Source organism: Hyaena hyaena, unplaced genomic scaffold (genome assembly GCF_003009895.1).
Source record: "Hyaena hyaena isolate Hyena2069 unplaced genomic scaffold, ASM300989v1 scaffold_239, whole genome shotgun sequence".
In the NCBI taxonomy this organism is placed as follows: Eukaryota; Metazoa; Chordata; class Mammalia; order Carnivora; family Hyaenidae; genus Hyaena; species Hyaena hyaena.
Genome location: NW_024080871.1, coordinates 590161 through 613274, shown reverse-complemented (window position 1 = coordinate 613274; position 23114 = coordinate 590161). Strand labels below are relative to the sequence as shown.

The window sequence follows — 23114 nt, the reverse complement described above, 5'->3', positions numbered from 1 at the left end:
AGAGACATCCTTGTTGTCTCTCTCCTCTTCCTCTCTGCTACTAGGAAGAGCAGAAAGGAGGATTTGTTTCTTTTAAGTACAAAAGGAATAGGGATCATAGGTTTCTTTGGGTTTTAAGCTTATTACTCTTGTTTTTTTTCCTTTCCTCTTCTGACCCTAAGTTTGTTATTTCTTTCATAGAATTAGAGGAAAAAGAGAGGAAAAGCTAACTGCAACCTGAAGTTGAAAATTACTCTACATTTTCTACCCTACTTCTAAATTTTTGAACAAATATTTTTCTCCTTGCCTTTACCATCACATATGAATTATTTATAATGACAAAGTTAAGTCTTGCTGATGTTTAAAAAGAAGAGTAAATATTCTAAAAAAATTGCTGAGGTTATGTCTCGGTGGGTAGAGGTCAAGGAATTAGAAGAATAGTGTGCCTTGAGAGAAGTGAAGAGAGCAGTGTAACAAAGATAAAAAAGATAATTTGAAGTGAGATGCATTCTCAAAGACTAAGTGTCTATAAGTGGTTATGTGTAAAGGTTGGATTGTAAAACCACGTTCTTTATCTTTTCAATGTAATGCAACTTGTTAGCTTATTAAAGGTCCAAACATCCCCAGAGACTTTATAACCTCTCTTTGTTTTTTTTTTGAAATAAAATTTGGGCTTTAAACTAATTACTTTTTTAGTGTCTATTTATTTTGAGAGAGAGAAAGGGAGAAAGAGAGAGTGCGCAAGATAGAGCATGAGTGGGGAAGGGGCAGGGAGACAGGGAGAGAGAGAATCCCAAGCTGGCTGCATGCTGTTAGTGTAGTGGCTTGATTCCACTAACCATGAGATATGGCCTGTGCTGAAATCAAGAGCTGGACACTTAACCAACTGAGCCACCTCAGTGCCCCTATTAAACTAATCCTGGAGAGAAGAGCTATGGAGCTACCCCATATTTCTCAATGATTTTGCTCATGAATGTTGCCTTTAAGCTACTGAAAGTGATAAATGGTCAAATAAATATAAGACATTTATTTATCAATGACAGACAATATTGTGGTGTCATTGAAGGCTAACAGTGAAGAGATCTACTTGCAGAGGACAGTAAAGCTAAAGCAGTAATAAAGCAAATAGTCTTGCCACACTTCCTCTTTCTCCAACAAGAGGAGAAACAGACTGAATCAAATGGTAATTTTATTTTTGGTATCTACCCGGTTTTGTAAATATAAACATAGTGGCTAACCAAAATAAAAAAAAAAAATAAATCATCAGGGAGAAATAAAGAGTAACTTTACAGTCAAGGAACCTGTCAAATGACACCTCACCCAAGTGGTCCAGGTTGACATCAGGAGTAATGGCATGTCATGGAATATTACTCAGTGATCAAAAAGAATGAAATCCTGACATTTGTAACAATGTGGCTAGAACTAGTGTGTATTATGCTAAGTGAAATAATTCAGTCAGAGAAAGAGAAATACATGATTTCACTCATATATGGAATTTCAGAAGCAAAACAGATGAACATTGGGGATGGGAAGCAAAAATTAGATAAAAACAGAGAGGGAGGCAAACCATAAGAGACTCGTAAATACAGAGAACAAACTGAGGGTTGCTGATGGGGGAGATTGGTGAGGGATGGACTAAATGGTTGATGGGCATCAAGGAGGGCACTTGTTGGGATGAGCACTGGGTGTTGCATATAAGTAATGAATCACTAAATTCTTCTGAAATCATTATTACACTGTATGTTAACTAACTTCGATTTAAAAATTAAAAAAAAAAATGGAGTAATGTCATGTCATCACTATGTACTCAAAATGTTACTTTACTTCAGTGGTCTTCACCCCAAATTTGATAATCCCAGTCTATCCATTAGCAAAGGACCAGTCATCTTTTAATGCAGAGCTTTTTCTAAAACACCTTAGAAGTACTTCTCAAAAGTGTTAAGGTTATCAAAAACAAGACAAGTCTAAAACCTTGTCATGACCAATAGGAGCCTAAAGAGACATATAGACTAAATGTGCTATGATATACTGAATAGGATCCTAAAAGAGAAAAAGGACCTTAGGTAAAAACTAATAAGGTATGGAGTTTTGTTATTTTTTAATAACCTATATCAATATTATAGTGATCTAATTGGAATTGTTTAAGAGTATATTCTGATATCAATATACCGATAGGCATTAACTATTTTTCTTTTGTATGATTTTTGTTGTTCTTCTCAGGTATCTATTTTCATGTAAAATTTAAAATTCTTTCATCAATTTAAAATAAGCAAACCATTTGTTTCTATTCACTAAAGCATATAATTGTTTTTTTTTACATGAGTAATAGTGGACACATATATCTAGTGAATTGTTTTTCTGAATATTTTAAACAGAGAAGTGTTAATTTTAGTAAATTTACCTTTAGTAAAACAATTTTGTATTATTGATCATGAAAATTCTCTTGATTCTCAAATATTCTTCAGAATTTGTCCTAAATTATTTTGGTTATTTATTTTGTTCTAGGTCTGTTTAGTAATCATCAGATTTTATATATATATATATATATATATATATACAATCATTTTATATATATAAATTATATATATATAAATATACATATAATGATGTATGCTTATATACTTGTTTTAAAAGCCATTTTTCACAATTACATCTGACCTTTGAACAACATGGGTCTGAACTGCACAAGTCCATTTATATACAACTTTTTTAAAATAAATACAACACAGTACTATAAATGTATTTTCTTTTCTTTATGATTTTCTTAATAACATTTTATTTTATCTAAATCACTTTACTATAAGAACACAAAATGTAATACATATATCATACAAAATATGTGTTAATTATTTATGTCTTCAGTAAGGCTTCTGGTAAGCAGTAGTCTATTAGCAGTTAAGTTTTTGGAGAGTCAAAATTTACATGAGGATTTTCTATTGCATAGGGGTGGAGTGAGACAGGGTGTCAGCCCACCCAGCCCATGTTGTCAAGGGTCAACTGTACGTTAGTGTCTATGAGCATTAGCATTTTGCATTGTTCTGGAGAAAAGGCATGTACATTTATTCATAATATAGACATAGACCATGTTTTCTTTGACATTTTCAAAAAATAAATGAATTTTTAGATTTAGTTACCTAGTAAATTTGTGTGTAAAAATAATTTTTCTGGATTTATTATTCTAAAAAACATTGAAAATTTACACAGGGCCATATATATTGATCTAATAATTAGTTTTGCAATTCGTTAAAGAAGATATATTGCTGGTGTATGGAGGCATAGATATTTCTCTTAATTTCAAGGGCCTTTGCAATCACATTATCACTCTAACAACCTGCACAACAGGAAATCATTTTCTAAGTAAGACACTGAATTAACTGGATTTCCCACTTAATTGAAGATAGGTGGAGTCTTTATGGAGATACATATATCTCCACAAAAGTAATAAAATAAAGTGTATTTGTAGCACATTTAATTATAATTATCAAAGTTATTATACTAATTTATTTTTTTCAACTAGTAGTTTTTTAGCTAGTGCAGTAACTTTTAATTTGTTTACCCAGCATAACATTTTATTTTATGATAATCAAATTACTTGGGGATAATAAAAAGTGGGAAAACCATAAGAACTTTTTAACAGAAGCATATTTAATGCTAACACATTTTGTCTTTAAGAACCATGGGATAAGTTCTGAATGTCATGTAAGGTCTTAGTAGAATTGTGATACAGAAACATACTGATAATATTTAAGTTATTAATTGCATTAAATCACGAGCAAGCTGAATAATACAAAGAGGGAAAAGTGAACTAGTAAATGAGAAGGGCTAGATAAAAAGCTAGTACTTTTAACATCTTCAAGGAGAACACAGTTACTATACAGCCAAGATCGAGCCCTCAATGAGCTTTTCTATTACCGGAGAAAAGGCCAGGTTGAAACTAAAGGCAACATAATTTTGAATGCATTAGTGGTGCATGGATTAGCTTCTGGCTTATTAGTCAATGTTTTTCTGTTGTTCATTGTTGGTGTCATCTGTCATGTGAGTATTTATTATCTGATCCTACAGTTTCCTACCTATAAACTCTATACAGTAGTCCATAGTTTCATCGTTTCCAAATGTCGGCTCTATTTCTAGCCTCTCACTGCTAGTATCCTATTTCCATTAACAAATCATTGAATAATAAATTTCTATTTAGAATAATCATGTAAAACTCTCACATATACCACATATTGGTCACTAGTTGGCCTTAAAGGTAGGTCCCACATAAAAATTATAATCAGTATGAATATATAATATACAATAAATATATTTATCACATATAGTAGCCATGTATAAAAAGCTGTTGTATATGATTTAATACCCAAATATGAGTTTGTCCAAGTCCATGTATTGACGTTCAGGTTTTGTGGAATTTATCTCTAATAAATTTACTGAAACCATGCCTATTCTCTTAACACTTGCTATAGTCAGCCTGATCTGGTCCAGGTCTGTATCATCTTCTCTGCTGATTACTATGGTGTCTCCCAATATGTATCTTTCCTTCTTGCAAACCATGGATGCAGTTATCTCACTCTGCTGCTTTTAAATGGTTAAATGGTTAAAACAGCTCTTTCCAAAGTGTTCTGTGGTATACAATTTCCATGAGGTATTAATAGAAGTTATTCTCTTGTGCCACTCTCTGAGAAATAAACAGATATATAAAAAGTTATATATTGTCAACAATAAATGTATCTGGGAAAACAGAGCAAAACAAAATTAAGCTCATTTTATTTCTTCGCACAACTTTTGTTATCTTCAAGTGTAACAGGAATCTCTAAAGTGAGGCAGAGAATGGCATTTTTCAAACTGATCATCTCTATTTGGATCTCATGATAAAAGTATCACATGAAACACACCACATTAGATGCAGCTTAAAAGATATTTTCTAATCTTTTTAATATTTCATTCAAATCATTTTCTGCCTCTACTCTCAACATGCCTCTATGGGCACCTTAGTGCCTTTGATTGCTTCCTTGTATCTGAACATAGCATCCACTTTTCTGTAACTCTTATTTTTTCCTTTGAAATTTTATTAAATCCCTTATTCATTAAGAAATGTTCTTATCATGCTTCAAGACAAAGGTTGCATATTACTTGATTGTCAATATTTTTAAATGTTTCCAGTGTTATGGGCAAAAATACATAAATATAATTTGTATGTTCATAATTGTTATTTAAGTTTCAGCTTATTTTAATATAATTATTTTCCATTTGTGCATTCTCTATTGAATCAAATAAAAATATCTTTTATCTTTTTTGTTTGTCTTTTTATAGTATTGTTTATTAAACAGTGCTTTGAAAACCTAGGTATTAATCCTTTGTTTTATAAGCTAAATAGTTTCTCTGAGTGTGTGGCTAGTACTTAAATGTGTTTATGATATTTTTCTCATAAAGAGAGGTAAAATATTTTTGTTGTCCTTCTTTCCTTTAAGAAATCTGGAATGTACAGCTTGCTTAAGAATACATCCCATTCAAATCATATAGAAGTATGCCTTCCCCACTATTTTTTCTTACAATTGTTAATATAATTGCATTATATGTTCAGCATTTTAACATGTCTGAAGTTTATGATATCAGGTAGTGACCTGACTTATTTTTAGTGCAAACTGGTTGTCCCAAGATCATTTGTTGAATAACCAATTCTTTTGTAATTGGTTTGGGGTTTATTTAGTATTTATCCTACTTACAGTTTACTGTGAGTTTTTGGATCTGTACGCTAAAGTATTCATCAATTTGGAAACATTTTAAACCTCTGTTTCTTTTTTTTTTAAATATTTTTATTTTATTTCTAGGATAGAGAGAGACAGAGTGAGCAGGGGAGGGTCAGAGAGAGAGAGGGAGACACAGACTCTGAAACAGGCTCCAGGCTCTGAGCTGGCAGTCAGCACAGAGCCCGACGCGGGGCTTGAACCCACGAACCGCGAGATCATGACCTAAGCGAAAGTCGGACGCTTAACCGACTAAGCCACCCAGGCGCCCCTAAACCTCTGTTTCTTTAAATGTTTTCTCTATTCTGTTTCTATTTGCCTTCTGAGACTCCAATTATAATACAGTAGCTCTTTTGATATTTTCCCACAAATCATTAAGGCTCTACTTATTTCTTTCAATTTTTTTTTTTATTCTGTCCTTTTCTTACGCAATTCCAACTGGCTGTTATACTCATCAGTTCATTTCTTTTTTTCAGTATTGTGCTTTTCAGTTATAGAATTTTTTTTCTGTTAGATTCCATTTCCCTAATCTTTCCATGCATTAAGGCCATAATGAGCTTTAATTCCTTGAACGTATTTATAATGGCTTCTTTAAAGGCCTCTCTACTATCCTAACATCTGGGTCATTTTAGAGTCTTTTTCTACAGAGTACTTTTTTCCACATTTTTCTTTTTTCACTGCATTTTTAGTAATTTTTAATTATATGATGGACATTATATTTATGTAAAAAGAAGTGTACATTGTGTTATTTTCTTTTAAAAAGTGTTGAATTTTGTTTTGTCAAGCTGTTATTTTTCAAATATTAGTAGCCTGTGTTGATATCACTGAGGAGTGATTTTATGCTTTGTGTGGGAGATCATAGAGTACCTTTTACTTATTGTGTGGTTCTTACTCTAAGATAATGACTTTCTGACATCTCAGGAGATCTCTGGGCGTTAAATGGTCTCCCACTGTGGCTGAACCAAAGCTCTCAGGATAAATCATATAAATAAATAATAATAAATCATATGGGATAAAACATGATTGGGATTATATGTGTTTGTTCATATATATAGTTGCATAAGTGAGATTTTTCTTATTCTTTCCTTTTCTTGTTCTGCCTTTTGTTGTTGGAATCCAAGTCTACTAGACACATAATGAAGTAAAACATTTTCCATATCTGCTTTTGAATGAAAACAATTTGCATAAGGTTTGACCTCTTGGGTTGTTAAATGTTGGCACAATGTATATGTCAAATTATCCAGGTAGGAATGTTCATATAAGGTAAATGTTTGACTAAATTTTTATTCAAAATTTTCTTTGATTGATCAGGTTTTCTTTCAGCTAATTGTTCCAGTTTAGTTTTTTATTAGAAAATTAAGCATTTTATCAAACTTCTAAAATGTACTTGAATAATTTCATAAGAATCTTCTATAAATTAAATGAATAACCAAAAAGTAATCATGTATACCTCTTACTTCTGTTTGTCATCTAGCATTAATTCTTTTTTCTCTCATGTTTTCTATTTTTATCCTTTCCATTATTTTTGTTCTCCTTCATCATATTTACTAATTGTTTTCCTGTTCTTATTAATATACTGGCTTCTATTTTTTTAAATTTTTTAAAATCCTTATTAGTTGTGTCTACTTTAGTTTTATTTTATTATTCTTTTCCCAATTATTTAATATTAGAGCTTAAAATTCTTAATATTTATTCTTTATTATCAATAATCTTTTTTAAATAAATATATATAAAGTTTTATATTTTCCTAAGTGTAACATTTTAACTTCCTTATACAGGCTTTCTAAATTCGGTGATATTATTTTTTACTTATATCTAGGTAATTTTTATTGTCATCTGTGATTTCTTTCATAATAATTATTTAAACTATATTAAAAATTTTCTTAATGGAGGAACATTTTATCCCTGTTATCTTATTTTCCAGTGACTTTGTACCATGATCAGAACATGTATCTAGTGTAATACATTTTTTTATAAAATACAAAGTATTTTTTATTAAATTCCAAATGTGCATGAGAAACATAATTTTGTTGGGCACAGAGTTTTCTATATATTTATTAAATCAGTCTCACTAATGGTATGATGTAACAGCTCTCTATATTCCTTTTTCTTCTTGTTTCATCAGTTGTGGGGAGAAATATTTTCACACATCCCACTTTGTGGACTTTGTCTTAATGATTTTAAACTTGTAGAAAATTGGAGGTTATACATTTAAAATTATTTTAGCTGTTTTCATGTTTATGAGTTTTTCCACACAGACTTTTTTTTTTTTTATCAATATGAGCTATCTCTCTTTGTCTTAGTTAATAATTCTTACCATAAATTTCATGTGTCTGGTGTTAACAATGCCAAAGCATATCTTTATTTTCTTATGATTTGCCTTAAATGCTTTTCTCTTTCGTAATTTCAACTTTTTTAATGTCCCTTCACTTTAGATGTGTCTCAGTAGCTACATTTCTTGTTGGTTGTGCAGCTAAGTACATGTGTATGTATAGATATTGGTCTCCGTATGGATTGAGATTTGAGTGTAGTTGCAAGTTTAGGTCCTATGCCTACATTTAGGTCCATGTTTATGCTCATATCTGTTCTAATTTATACTGTTGAAATTAGTAATATTTTAAATTATTCCTGACATTCCATTTTGTGTTTTTTATTTGTCATGAATTTTTGTGTTTTTGAAATTTTATTTTCTGCCTTTTGCCAGATAGATCGGATTTACTTTGTTTTCTGGGGGATGGGGGTGAAAGCTAAGTCTTTTTTATTGTTAGAATGCTGTGCATATTTTATAAATTTTGGTGATTTTTAGATTTAAGTTTGGCATTTTGTCACATAGTTTTAACTTTTTCTTTTAATATATATATGCGTATATATATATAATTTTCCCTAGGTTAAGAGAGTAGCATTTGCCTATTTTGTCTTTTATCTCCCAAATTCAATTCTTAAGGTTTACAAGGGATAATATGGGATACTCTATTTTATAACCTACATTATGATTCACCAATTATTTATATTGTCACAGTTATACATTTTTACTGGCATTTTGATGGTTATTATTATATCCTTTGTGATGGTTATTTGCAATTTTGCTTGAGTTTATCCTAGAGTAATTCTTCAGCATGTGTCTGTCTGTCTTAGAGTTTTTGCAAACTTTCAGGCCGTATTTCTTATAAAAGTTACTTAGGTTCTCTTAGTTTTTAAATCTGTAAGATAGGAACAAAGTAGTTGGAATCAAATATGAGATCATGTAGAAGAGCATCTGCTACCTTAAACATGCTCAAATATAGGTTAGCTATTATTATCATTACAATTTTAAATTCATTAAATTATTATTTTATATCTAGTCAGAAACATGATAACTGGAGGAAATTTTTTATTTGGAAGTCTTTACTATTTGGAAAAGGAATAAACTGGGGACTTGGGTGGCCCAGGAAGTTGATTGTCTGACTTTGGCTCAGGCTTTTGAGTTCAAGCCCCCTATCACGCTCTCTGCTGTCAATGCAGAGCATGCTTTGAATCCTCTGTTCCCCTTTCTCTGTCTACCATTCCCCCCATCATGCTCCCTCTCAAAAATGAATAAGCATTTAAAAAAAAAACAGGAAAAGAATGAATTTGTTGGCTCAAATACCAACAATGGCTTTTCTATTTTAGGAACATTTTTTTCTAAAACCTATATATTTAAGGCATGCTGGATAATTACTAAAGTTCTATGTGTTTTTTTAATTTAAATAATTTTTCCTTCGTTTTTCTAAAAGAAGTTTCCCATATGGACTTCATACAACATCACGAATAACACTGATCAGTAATTTTACATTTATCTTATTTCTATATTTTGATGTTTAATGAAAGCCAAATAGGATTTGTTTTTCAATTTGTTAATGATAAAATATTAATATCTTTAATAGTGATCAATATCCCTATTAATCTATGACATACTATTGTATCTTCATTATAGCCATACAAGGAAAATAAGGGAAAGTGAATTTTTTTGTTGGTGAGTGATCTAGCTTATTAAGCCTAACTTTTTTAGTCCCTCAACAGTTCCATATACATCTTGTTCTCTGACAATACTAATTTTGTCAATGTTACTTACCTGGTGGAGTAAGCTAAACCTTTATTCCTGAAGGTTCTGAGTCCTTACTACTCTTGTATTGAATGGGTTGCCACAACTGATCATTATCACTAGATATAAGATCGCTCAGTGGTATTACTGTCAGTCTCCTGGTTTCCAGACATCTTCCTCATTAGCCGCATTGTACAAACAACCTAATTTTTTCCCTTAGTGATTGGGACTAATCACTCTTACCAACAGAGTAAACTCTTGCTTGCCTATTGCTTCAGTGGCATGGGGAGCCCAAGTTAGTCAGGAGAAAACTTATGCTTATGGACTGCCAAAACTTTCATGTTAAAAGATTTTGTAATTATAAGAAAGAATTCCATGTATTATCAAAGTAATATTTTTTTAAAGGCCACTTATTTCAGGATCTATAAAGCAGATCTATGATTTCAGCTTTCCTGATAATGGGTCATAGGCTCCTCATCATGAGGTCTGTGGTGAACACAAAGATGAGTCTTAATGATCCCTGTTTTCCTGTAACCACAGCTTTGTATGACTTCCTCTGTTTGAGTATGAAAAGGGGCTGTGACTTGCTTTCTAACCAATAGAACAGAGAAAAAATTGCAGTATTGTTCATGATTATGTCATGTTATGTAAAAAAGCATCTTACATTTAGATTCTCTCTAGGGATCCCCTGTGCTGACTTGTTGAAGAAAGCAGCCATAGTGAGGAAGCCTGTGTGGAAAGAACTATAGATGACCTATAGAAATTGTGGGTGGCTTTTAAGAGTTGAGGGTTTGCTTTAAGACCTGAAGGTGACCTCTAGGAGCTGTGGGTATCATCTAGATGAAAGTCAGCGAGAAGTACAGTCCTCAGTTCTACAGACACAAGGAAATGAATTTTGCCAACACTCTGAATGAATTTAAATGCAGACACTTTACTGGTTGAACCTACAGATGATAGTGTATCCTGGTCAACACATTTTACTGCAGCCTTCTGAGACCCTGATCAGAGGTCTCAAACCATGTCTTGACTCTTGACACATACCCTTAATGGGCTGTTTAAAGCTGACACTTTTGTGATCATTAGTTACTATCAATAGAAAACTAATGTAAGGCCCTAGATACTGGTTGATATAAAAGTGTTAATGGAGCAGAAATAGATATTAGGAAGTCTAGCCATATATTCATGCAATTTACCTCTGGACATGCTCAAGCCCACTCTCATATATATTGTTTCTAATTATGATGGAATGCTGAATGCATACATTCTTCTTAATGATTTTGAAAATCATAATGGGTTGATCCTTTAAAGTTGCCTCCTGGCCAGCATTCAGTCTCTTCTATGACCCAGTGGTAAGCCAGAAGATGACTCTCAGGTTGAGAATGTTTATTGAATGAACTATGATTTTGTTCCCAAAGTCTTGCTGGGCTATAATTCTATTACAAGGCTGGCCACAAGGTACAGCATCTCTAGAAAGTACAGACACTTCCACTTATATTTAGTTTTCTGGATCATAAGCCCCCAGGCACAGAACTGCTTATTCCATAGCTCAAATCTGCAGCATAGGCCTCTCTTGTTCTGGGCCTCCTTCAGAGCTGATAGACTTGTGAGTTTACTAGCAAACTGGTGGTTATAGAACACCTCAGTTTTGTATGTTATGTAGCCAACAAAAAGACAATGAAACCTTGTGCCTTTTTGTAATGGCACATGGTATATCATTCAAGAAGTTCTTTCACTTTAAAAGTAATTTCTTAACATGTTTAAACTACTATACCCCTAGTATTTCAGGAAGGTGATAGGCCTTTTAAGTTTTGCAAGATTTTTCTTCCACTCTCTGGCAAGGAAGACATCTAGCACACCTGCTATTTCCTCCCTACCAGATCCAGCGATCATAATGTAACAGATGTCGTGGAAATATGTGATGTTTTATAGGACATCAAAGTGATCAAAGCTCTTGTACACTGTAAAAAAATGAAGAGTTGTCATTTCCCTGTGGTAAGACATTGAAATGATGCTGATGCTACCTGAGAAGGTAAACAAGTTCTGATTTCCTTAATAATGTTGATTGAGAAAAAAGTGTTTTCCCTGGTAGTTAGCTGAATACTAAGTTTCAGGGCTGTGTTGATTTTCTTCTGTAAAAATATCAACATCTGGAATATCAGCTATAATTATCATCACTACCTGATTATGTTTGTGATAATCTGGTCTTTATTCAAGATCCATCTGGAATTTGTACTTATCAAATGAATGAATTAAGTTGGGATATAATAGTATCCCTACTCTTTCATATTTTAATTTTTTAATGTTCACAGATATCTGTAAATTCCTTACAAATGCAATATAGCTTTGGATTTACTATAGTAGTAAGGATATTGTGGTGGTTCAGTTGACACATTCTTCTTTTTATTTATTTTTTAAATATATTTATTTATTTTGAGAGAGAGTGTGGAAGGAACGGGGGGGGGGAGGGGGGAGAGGGAATGCCAAGTTCTCTCAGTGCAGAGCTCAAAAAGAGGCTTGAACTCAGGAACCATGAGATCATTATCTGAGTCAAAACCAAGAGTTTGATGCTTAACTAACTGAGCCACCCAGGGCTCTGACAGACACATTCTTCTGTCACAGACTTTATTTTGTAGATCAGGAAACCAATGTGAGAACTGTGACAATTTCTGAACACATCTTTTCGAACTCTGCATTCTGACACTGAGGAAGTAGCTGCAGGTTGAGTCCATCAACCCAACGAACACACCAGGATATGGACTTGGGCACTTTATTTATTATTTATTTGTTTGTTTATTTCACTTTATTGCTTAGCTTTCATAGGCTTCCTATCTATCTAGTGGATATGGGGGCATTTTAAGGTTATGAGGTACTTGATTTAATTCAGGGATAATATTTAATAACTACTAGAATGTTTTGGTATTTCAAAATTTTATGCTGTCTAGGGCCTGATGTATGGGGTAAACATGGGTATTTCCATTACAGAAATGTGGCAATTTTTCAGCATTCTTTCTGAAAAGAACCCAGTCTTTTAATCAATGAAGAAACTCTGAATCTCTGAACTAATTTAAATAAAGTAACTTTGAGAGAGAAGATAAAGTCCCACGATGGCAACTCAATTCAGATTGTTACACAAAAGATTTATACCTTTTCTCATTAAATAGACCAAGTAATAACTTAGTGGGCTCTCCATTTCATATAGGTACCTCATGATAAAGTTATGTCTTCCAAGATGTTTTAGGTAACTAAATCACTGTTCCATTCTTATGATCTTAATAGGGACTGACAAATATATTTTTTTAATATAAAGGGCTAGAAAGTAAATATTTTTTCACTCTAAAGGGCGTATAGTCTTTCTCACAACTACTGGATTTTGCTTTTGTGGCAAGAAAGCAGTCACAAACAGTACATAATGACATGGGGGTTGGCTATATCTCAATAAAACTTTATTTACCAAAACAGTTGGCAAGCCTGACTGGACAACTGATACTAGTCTATGGTGACAATAGCTCACATTGTCTTTAATTCATGTCCCATCATCTAGTACAATAATGCCATTGACATCAAAGAGCTCAATTTAATTGTACCATCAGAACCTGTAGTTAACTTACCAGAGAGCTTTAAAAGTATGCTATTGCTCTCCTTGCTGATAAATTTCATAATGGTAAAAAAAAAAAAAATGTTCCCTACGCCATCCAGTAATTATGGTTAAAAAGCTGGCTATGATAGATCTGCTGTATCATTCCCATATACAGAAACATTTTTATTTCTTCTTCTATATGACTGGGAAATCTTGGTGTCACTGATGCTAAGATCTCTTTTAATTCAGACTTCCCTTAGCCCACTCCCCTGAAACCTGGGTGAGTAGAAACATCATTTATTTCATACAGGTCAACCTTAATCAGATAACTTCTGAATCTTGTTCTAAAGGTACTTCCCAGGTACCTACTATCCAAGTTAGCTATTTATTATAATTCCTTTGTTGTGTGGTACATCGTCTCAGAACATAGCTTATTTTTTTTTTTAATGTTTTATTTATTTCTAGGGGAGAGAGAGACAGCGTGAGCAGGGGAGGGTCAGAGAGAGAGGGAGTCACAGAATGAAACAGGTTCCAGGCTCTGAGCTGGCAGTCAGCACAGGGCCCGACGCGGGGCTCGAACCCACGAACCGCGAGATCATGACCTAAGCGAAAGTCGGACGCTTAACCGACTAAGCCACCCAGGCGCCCCAGAACATAACTTATTTTAATTAATCATTCATATATCAATTTCCAACTGCATTTCATATTAGATTTTACAGCATTTCCTGTTCCCTCTGAATAGTTGTCTTTCTTCTCAGATTTGGTATCTTTTTGTTGAGAACTTTGAGCATCTAGATATGATTTATTTGTCCATTCTTCTCTTCATGCCCTCAATCATAGTATTCTTTATTTTGAGTTTAAAGCTCTTGAAAATATTTCAATTATTTCAATTTGGTAATTTCAAAAATTTTAATTTAAATAGGTATATCTATGGATTATACACTTTAAAATTTAGAAGAGGAAGACAACAAAGTGTCCTTTATGTTTTATATGATTATTTATTATTAAATGTAGATGTAATTTGTCAAGCAACATTTGTACCATACTGATGTACACCTAATTCATAAAAGTACTCTTTTTATTTTACAAATATTATTGCTTATATTTTTACATCCAATATTTCATTGGAAATATACTTAACAGCTTCAAACACATATTTTATTTTTTTCCACAAGTATTCTATGAGGAGGTGTTAATGATATTTATTTTACAGATCAATTAATTGAGATTCAGAATGCAGTAATTGAGAAAGCCTAGAATATATACAGTTTTTTCTCCAGCTCATTTGTTTATTCTGTCTTACTGGGGTGTATGTGTGTGTGTGTGTGTGTGTGTGTGTGTGTGTGTGTGTGTGTATGTGTGTGTGTGCATGTTTGTATGTGTGTGTGTGTGTGTGTGTCTCAATACTTCTGATAAAAAGCCTTACTTAAAATTCCAATTATCTTATAAAACAGAATTGTACCCAGAAGCAACATTAATGACTATGTTCATTTTTCTTGTTTCTAAGTAGTAGCACCTGGTGCTTGAACTTTATCCCTGCTAATATTTCCTGGATCTAAACCTCTCTCTTGGGGGTTATTAAAAGATTTGAAAATTAGTGTGTTTGTATAACCATACATTCATTTTGAACACCGGTTTACTATGCCACACCAACATATGATGATGATGTTTCATACTCTCCTATTGTAATAAGCAAATTGCTTCTTTAAATTTACATATTTATTTACAATTTTTTCATTTTCTTTATTTTCTTAAATAACCAAATATTAACTTTAGGTGTATGTAGGACTTTCAGGGTTAAATAAACACGTAATATTGTGTTTAATTGTCTGAGAATTTTTGGTTACTTTTTGATCTTTGATATTATTTACATAATGATTTGTAATAAGGACTTTATGGTTTTAAAATTGAAATGCTGTGTTTCACTTAATATATTTAAGCAATGTAAGGAAGGAAGCAAATAACAAACTTTTAATTAGAAACATTGTTAAGAGTTAAAATAAATGGTTTGCTAATGGATACATAATATAAACAGAAGCCTGTAGTATATACTAAACTTCATGGCTACCACAAATAGTTATTTCTTAATAACTCAATAACAACAGCTTTCACTATTTTCAGATCTTGCTTAAGAATTATGTATTGGCAATTCCTTTATGTGATATTATAGAACTATTCTTTAAATTATTCCCAGGGAGCCTGGGTGGCTTAGTCAGTTAAGCATCAGACTTCAGCTCAGGTCATGATCTCACTGTTCGTAGGTTCAAGCCCCGCGTCAGGCTCTGTGCTGACAGCTAGCTCAGAGCCTGGAGCCTGTTTCAGATTCTGTATCTCTCTCTCTCTGACCCTCCCCTGTTCATGCTGTCTCTCTCTCTCTCTCTCTCTCTCTCTCTCTCTCCCTCTCTCTCTCTCTCTCTCGGAAATAGGTAAAACATAAAAAACAATTTAAAAATAAAAATAAATTATTCCCTCAAAACAAAAGCTAACATCACTACAGAAAAAAAATGCTGCAGGTTTATTTTACCAGTCTAGTTCTACCCTTAATATAGTGACATTAAAGATATAATAACACTGTTAGTCAGGGACCTTTGTTTGAAATAAATTCATCATATCTGTTTAAAGCATTTTTAAAGGTATTTTCTGAGGGCACCAGGGTGGTTCAATCAGTTAAGTTTCCATCTTTGGCTCAGCTTATGTTCTCATGGTTTGTGGATCCAAACCCTGCCTTGGGCTCTGTCCTGATAGATCGGAGCCTGGAGCCTGCTTCAGATTCTCTGTCTCCCTCTCTCTCTTCCCCTCCCCTCCTCACACTCTGTCTCTGTTTCTCAAAAATAAATAAACAGTTTTTTAAAAAAATAAAAGTATTTCTGTACTATGCTTAGTGTATTCTTTAGTATTTTCACAATATACATAAATACATTATCAGAGAAGACAAAAGAGCTCATATTCAGGTTAAAGTAGTTATATATGCCTATTTTTCTCTTCAGCTCTAGAAGCTTTTTGAAATTCAACAATAGGAATTTGCACAAACATTTACTAACTACCCTTTGTGAGCTAGGCACACTGTTAGGTTTGAGGATTTACATTGCTTTACCAAAGTATATTTTTGTGTTTCATGAAACATACAAGAAAAACATAAGCAATTAAAATCAGTATTTGACCAATCTTCTCATAGAAAATTTTTACTCACTCAACAAATAATTAAACTCCTAAAATATTCAACGTGCCAAAGATGTATTTAAAACATATTGGATAATTGGAACTTAAGGATGAACCACGACTCCCCAAACAATGGATTAAAAGACATCTTTCTAGAGAAAAAGTGATATTTAAACTGATCTCTGAAAAAGTAAAGTTATCCATGAGAATGTCAATGTGTTATAGAGGTTTCAGGTAAAGAGAAAAATGTATATAAAGTCTATCTATAGAAGAAACAGGTATAGAACACTGGAATTAGTATGATTAGAATTACAGCTTGAGCTGATAGGTATTAAGAGTTGGAGAAAATAGGGGTGCCTGGGTGGCTCAGTCAGCTAAGTATCCAACTTGGGCTGAGTTTATGAATCTATAGTTTATGGGTTCAAGCCCAACATCAGGCTCTGTGCTGACAGCTCAGAGCCTGGGGCCTGCTTCAGATTATGTGTCTCCCTCTCTCTGTGTACCTCTCCTGCTCACCCTCTGTCTCTCTCTCTCTCTCTCTCTCTCTCTGTCAAAAATAAATAAACATTAAAAAACTTTTTAACAAAAGGAGAAAATATCAGATCATTAGGCATTTATAATATATCAAATGTAATTTGAACCATGGAGGCATTGAAGGCTGGAGCTTGGCTGACAATGCACAATTTATGGTGTAATAGCTTTAAATGGGCACATTGGTAGGGGATCTTAAAGTGAAAAGGGATGAATAATTGTTAGTTCTTACAGCCTTTTATTTTTTTAAGTTAATTCACAGTCTCATCTTCTAGAAGTAACTATTTCCTGGTACAAGAGTTAAGTTCTTTCCATCGGACCCCAATATTGTTTACCACAAAAAGAATAAAATGTACTTTTTTTCAGAATTGTTTGGTACAGGAAATATAAGTGATATTCAGCCTTGAACTGTTTAGCATAGGAATAGGAATGTACATTGGCCGGTTCTCAGCAATTAAGATAAAAAATGAAAATTGAAGCTAAATAAAGCCATAGAGAAAGACACTAGTGCTCTTGCAAAAGCAGTTTCATTAGATGGGTGGTTGGAAAGCTAGATTGCCATGGTTTGAGGAGTGTTCAGAGAGTCAGGAATTAAGATTATGAGTGCAGACAACACTTTCGGGATGTATGGTTGTGAAAGGAGATAGGAATAGCTATGGCTTGAGTTAGTCATGAGATCAAGAAAATTTGGTAATAATTTTATTGATTCACAGGTTGGAGAATTTCTAAGCAAGTTTAAATTCCAATGGGGAGAAGTCATACTGCTCTTTTAAAATTGCATTTCTTGGAACTTGAAGCTTTACATGATTGGGGCACAATAAAGATAAAAATTAGAGTGACAGATCATAACATCTGAAAGACTCTTAGATTAGAAAGAGATTATAAAGTTTATTTAGGCTGAACACTAAAATTAGACAATAAGAGAAATAATACAATGTCAGATTTTTATTTTATATTTATAAGAAACAATATAAAGATATCTCTATTTCCTAACATTTTATAATCTCATTTGTTAAGTTATATGGCTGGATATGTGATGGAAAGATTAAATAATAAATATTAGTTTAATAACCCTAAGTACTCTGATGTGGAAACTTTTTAAATCCTGAGTCAAAAGTCAAGGACAAGGAGTTCTACTCAAGACTGAGATCAGCAAATGATTTATGAGGAAATGTGCAAGCATTATGACAGTGACTTTATGGAGAGAAAAACCACATCAAACCAACATAACCATTTTTCTGACAGATCAACCAACCTTTAGGAAAAATAACAAGTTTTCAAATATAGAGAAACTCAAAGACTAGAACTTTTAGGGAAAAAAACTAGGAGTGAAGATGAACTCTGAAAAAATAGTTTGGAGTCTAATTTCCAGCTCTTTGTTCTTTTGACTTATTCTTCTAAATTGCTTTCAAGTTCTTCAGAAAAGGCCCATATCTGCATGACAGTCGAAACTTGTTAGTGCATCTAGATTATGGAAAAGAAGGTGCTAGTTTCACAGTAATTAGTTTTCTTACTTTAAATAAATCCTGTAAAATTCTTTGCCCTGTTTCATTTGCTGTTCTATCTTCTCACCAAACTCTAAAATGGTATTCTTTTATTTCTTTCACTATTTTCTCTAATATCATGTATGCTACAACTTGAGTGACTTGAAGATTGACTACACTGAATTCTTTCCTTGCTAACATTTCCCAGGCTATGAAAATCTTAGTGAGGTATAAAACTTTCTGCTGTAAATAGGTTATTTGAATTCCAGGAAATTTACATGAGGATCTGATGTAGCCCTATCACAAACCTCGTTTCAGCCAATCTGGAGGCTTTCTGCAAGGCCATCTCTAGTATCTTGACTTTAGGATTCTGTTCGTGTAGTCTTGTACAAGACCAGAAACATTAGGATCTCAGTGGGGCAGTTTTTTTTTTTTTTTTAAATTTTTTTTAATGTTTTGTTTATTTCTAAGAGAGAGAGAGACAGCATGAGCAGGGGAGGGTCAGAGAGAGAGGGAGTCACAGACTCTGAAACAGGCTCCAGGCTCTGAGCTGGCAGTCAGCACAGAGCCCGACGCGGGGCCCAAACCCACGAACCGCGAGATCATGACCTAAGCGAAAGTCGGACGCTTAACCGACTAAGCCACCCAGGCGCCCCGGGGCAGTTTTGATCTATCTGTCAGCCTACACTCCTGACTTCATTTTCCAAGTTACCTGAAATCCAATAATAATACATTCATTCTAGATTTATTTTTTTTAAAATTTTTTAAATGTTTTTATTTATTTCTAGGAGAGAGAGAGAGAGACAGCGTCAGCAGGGGAGGGTCAGAGAGAGAGGGAGTCACAGACTGAAACAAGCTCCAGGCTCTGAGCTGGCAGTCAGCACAGAGCCCGACGCGGGGCTCGAACCCACGAACCACGAGATCATGACCTAAGAGAAAGTCGGACGCTCAACCGACTAAGCCACCCAGGCGCCCCATTCATTCTAGATTTAAAAGTCCATCCTGCAGAGCATTTTGTGACTTTTTGGTTCAATGTGTTAATGCACAGAAGAATGTTCTTGCCACATATGCCTGAGCCTGAACTCCTAAAATGCGTCTGGGAAATGACCATATTCTGGGGTTGTAATTTGCAAACTTATAAAAGGAAAACATACAATACAGGAAAATTTCTATTATTTTTAAATATTTAAGGAAAAACTGGTAATGTCTGATGAAAATAACCATATTGTTTAGATAAATATTGTAGATAACAGAGAATCACACATAATTTTAATGGATTTAGATTGTAAACTTGTCTGCAGAGATTTTGGATTTTCTATGCGCACAAGCATTTCTTCTGGAAATAATATTAGTCATATACTTTTTCTTGTCTAACTCTAATAGGCTTTTATTTCTTTTTTTCTTTGCTTACATTACTTTGGAAAGACACTGCAGAGAAATGTTGAATAGAGGTAGCACTAACGAATTTTATTTTCATTCTCAAGGAGGGAAGGTTTCTATTACATATGTTTGTTATATGAATGAATTAGGTGGTTTTATATGATGAAAATATGCTCCTTAATTAAATGCAACTACTTATGATGCATTGTCCAGTGTAGATTTAATATACCTTTTTTATATCTATTTCTTTTTTATGTACAGTTTTTTATTTAGTTGCTAATATTTTGCTTAAGTTTTTTGTTAATCTGTGGTGCCTGGATGGCTCAATCTGTTGAGCATCCAACTTCGTTCATGGGTTTAAGCCCCACATTGGGCTATGTGCTGACAGCTCAGAGCCTGAAGCCTACGTTGGATGTTGTGTCTCCCTCTCTCTGCTGCTCCCTCTCTCACAGTCGTCTCTCAAAAATGAATAAATATAAAAAATAAGATATTTGTAAAAAAAAAAAAGAAAGAGAGAGAGAGAATGGCCATTAATTTTATTTTCCTTGCAACATCTTTTTCAGGTTTTGTTTCCATGTTATATTTACCTCATTAAATAAGTTAGAGGAAAAGTTCTCTTTTTGTATTCTCTGACAACTTTTAAGAAAGTTTTTCTTTTTTCCCTCTTCCTTTTTTCTATCTTTACATTGGTTTTACCATCATGTCCAGTTTTGTCTTACTGTGGATGGGTAGTGAGTTTTGAATCCTTCTCTTGATGTCTTTAACATATTTTTTTAAACTCTTGGCCATCACTTCTTCAGATGGCTTTTTCCCTATCATGTCTCTCCCTGCTTTTAAGACTATAATCACAGGAGTATTATAATTTCTTACCACGTTTCATTTGTTTCAGAAGCCATCTTTTTTGTCTTTTTTAATCAATAATTTAGTTTCAATATTTTCTATTTATTTTTAGATTATCTTTTCTTTACCTGCATCCAATCTGCAAGTTCAATTCCTCTATCAAAACATTAAGTTAATTATTACATTTCCACTTGTTTTATTCATGTAACCTAATGTTCTTAAAAGTCTCCAGCTCATCATTTAAATTAAAATATATTAATAACAGATATTTTCATATCTATAACTAATAGTGATCCATCTGGAAGCCTGTTTCTATTGTCTGTTTTTCTCTCTAGGTCTAGTGTATTTATAGGCCTACTTTTTTTACTTTTATGTCAAGCATTATAAACATACACAAGAAATCAGAATTTCTATGAAGTTATCTTTTTTTTAAGGGGTTTATTTTGACTATTTGTTGACATTTAGATTGGAGGATCACGTTAATGCACTCAGAGGCTTCATTGATTCAAATCTAGATTTCTGTCTTCTTATTCTCTCTTCTATTTCCAGTACCCTTGACTCCTGGGATAGAGCCCTTCAAGGAGTCCAACTGAGAGACAGTGTATTTACCAGCGTCCCTCATCCTTGCTGGTCCTTGAATCTAAATTTTTATCTTTCAAGTTCTATTTAACTTTTCAATGTCCTATAAGCCATTTTCTGCTCATCTAACAGTATTTAGGATTCACAACTACCTCTGGGGAAAAGTGGTACACAATGACAGCTTTTTCTAAACTTTCCTTTGTGGTCCCTCATTTGTCTCTCAAGACTACCTTTGGAGCCCATCATTTCAATATCCATCCTTTCCTCCAAGTCCCATGATTCTGTTGGCTGCTATATTATGCTGAGTTTCTCAATTTTCACCCTCTGCTGCTTATAATTAGTAAATAGTTTTAGGAGGAAAGAAAAAGCAGTATAGAATTTTGAGCTGACTTCTGTGAGTTTATCTTTATTCTAAGATCTTGGTCTATCAAGTCCTGGTTGCCTTAGTAGCTATTATTAAATTCAATTAATTATTTTGATATTATATGTAACATTTTTTCTGGTGTTCTTGATGAGGGGTTTAGTCACCTACAAGTTATTCCCCAGTAATTGGAAGCATAATTCCCCATTTTACTTTCTACTTTCTTGAAATAAGCTATTTCATTATTATTATTATGACAGCACTTGATTGGGTCTTCTGGGCCTACTATGCATATTTTGATAGTTTTCTCCTTGATATGGAGTATGGTATTGTAAAGTCTTGATTGTGAAACCCTTTATGATATTAATACATGCAGTAGCCATCTATTATATATGTGTGTATATACATGTACATAATCATGTATACATTCATATTAGATATATATGCGTGTGTGTATGTATATATATGTATGTGTATGTAAAATCAAAGTACTTGTTGAGCTACTGCATTTTATGTATCTTTTTAATCAGTTGGGTGTGGAATATGAAACTCAACAATTTAATTGCAAATTTTTTGTCAATCTTTTTTACAAACCATGTTTCATAATTTCTCATAATAAAAGTCACCTACTTCTGAAAAGGAACATTTATTATAACCTCAGAGGAATCATAATTTAGGATAGTATAATTAGATGATCCACTTCATTTACAAATGGATTAAATTAACATTTTATTAGTAATCAGTTTTAGAATAGGCATGCATGTTTGTAATTGACTCTTTCTGTTACATTTTTGGGATTTTTTAATTTAATGTCCTAATAAATACAGATAATCTATCTCTTAAATCATCTTAACACGAGATAAAAGATAATTATCAATTCATTTATGGCTTCCTAGCACAAATTATCTCACCCTAAATAGATTTTTCTGATTTATATTAACACCGATGAACATAAGGAGAGATGCATTGATTTTCCCGATAAAATTCTAAAACTCTATGTCATTTTGGTCAATTCATAGGACTTTATAAACACCATCTTTTTGTGTGTGTGATTTGCAGGCTGTCAGCAACTAGCCATTCATTGACACCTCAAAGTGATATGGACTCCAGTAGCTCTGAAGAATTCTATCAGGCTGTTCACCATGCTGAGCAAACGTTCAGAAAAATGGAAAGTTACTTGAAACAACAGCAACTCTGTGATGTTATTCTGATTGTTGGGAACCGAAAGATACCTGCACACAGGTATGGTAACCTGTCTTAATTGGATAAATACATTAATGTATTTGGAAGTGATACTCTGGTATGTAAATGTAAAACATTGTATGATCAGAGAGTTAAGAATCTAAAATTTTTGTGGTCCAACCAAACTTTATTTATAGTCATAGTGATTTGAATTCCATATACTTTTCACATGTTGTGG

General features: G+C 33.0%; 1 protein-coding gene across 2 annotated transcripts in view; it reads left to right on the top strand.

The window, feature by feature from the left end:
• KLHL1 (kelch like family member 1) overlaps positions 1-23114 on the top strand; it is a 368129-nt gene that overhangs the window by 96433 nt on the left and 248582 nt on the right. Inside the window, exon 2 of one of the 2 annotated variants that reach the window (XM_039244387.1) lies at positions 22754-22936. The exons of the other annotated variant lie outside the window; for it this stretch is intronic. Coding sequence (XP_039100318.1) covers positions 22754-22936 — 183 coding nt within the window. The remainder of the gene's footprint in view (positions 1-22753; positions 22937-23114) is intronic. 2 annotated transcript variants of the gene reach the window in all.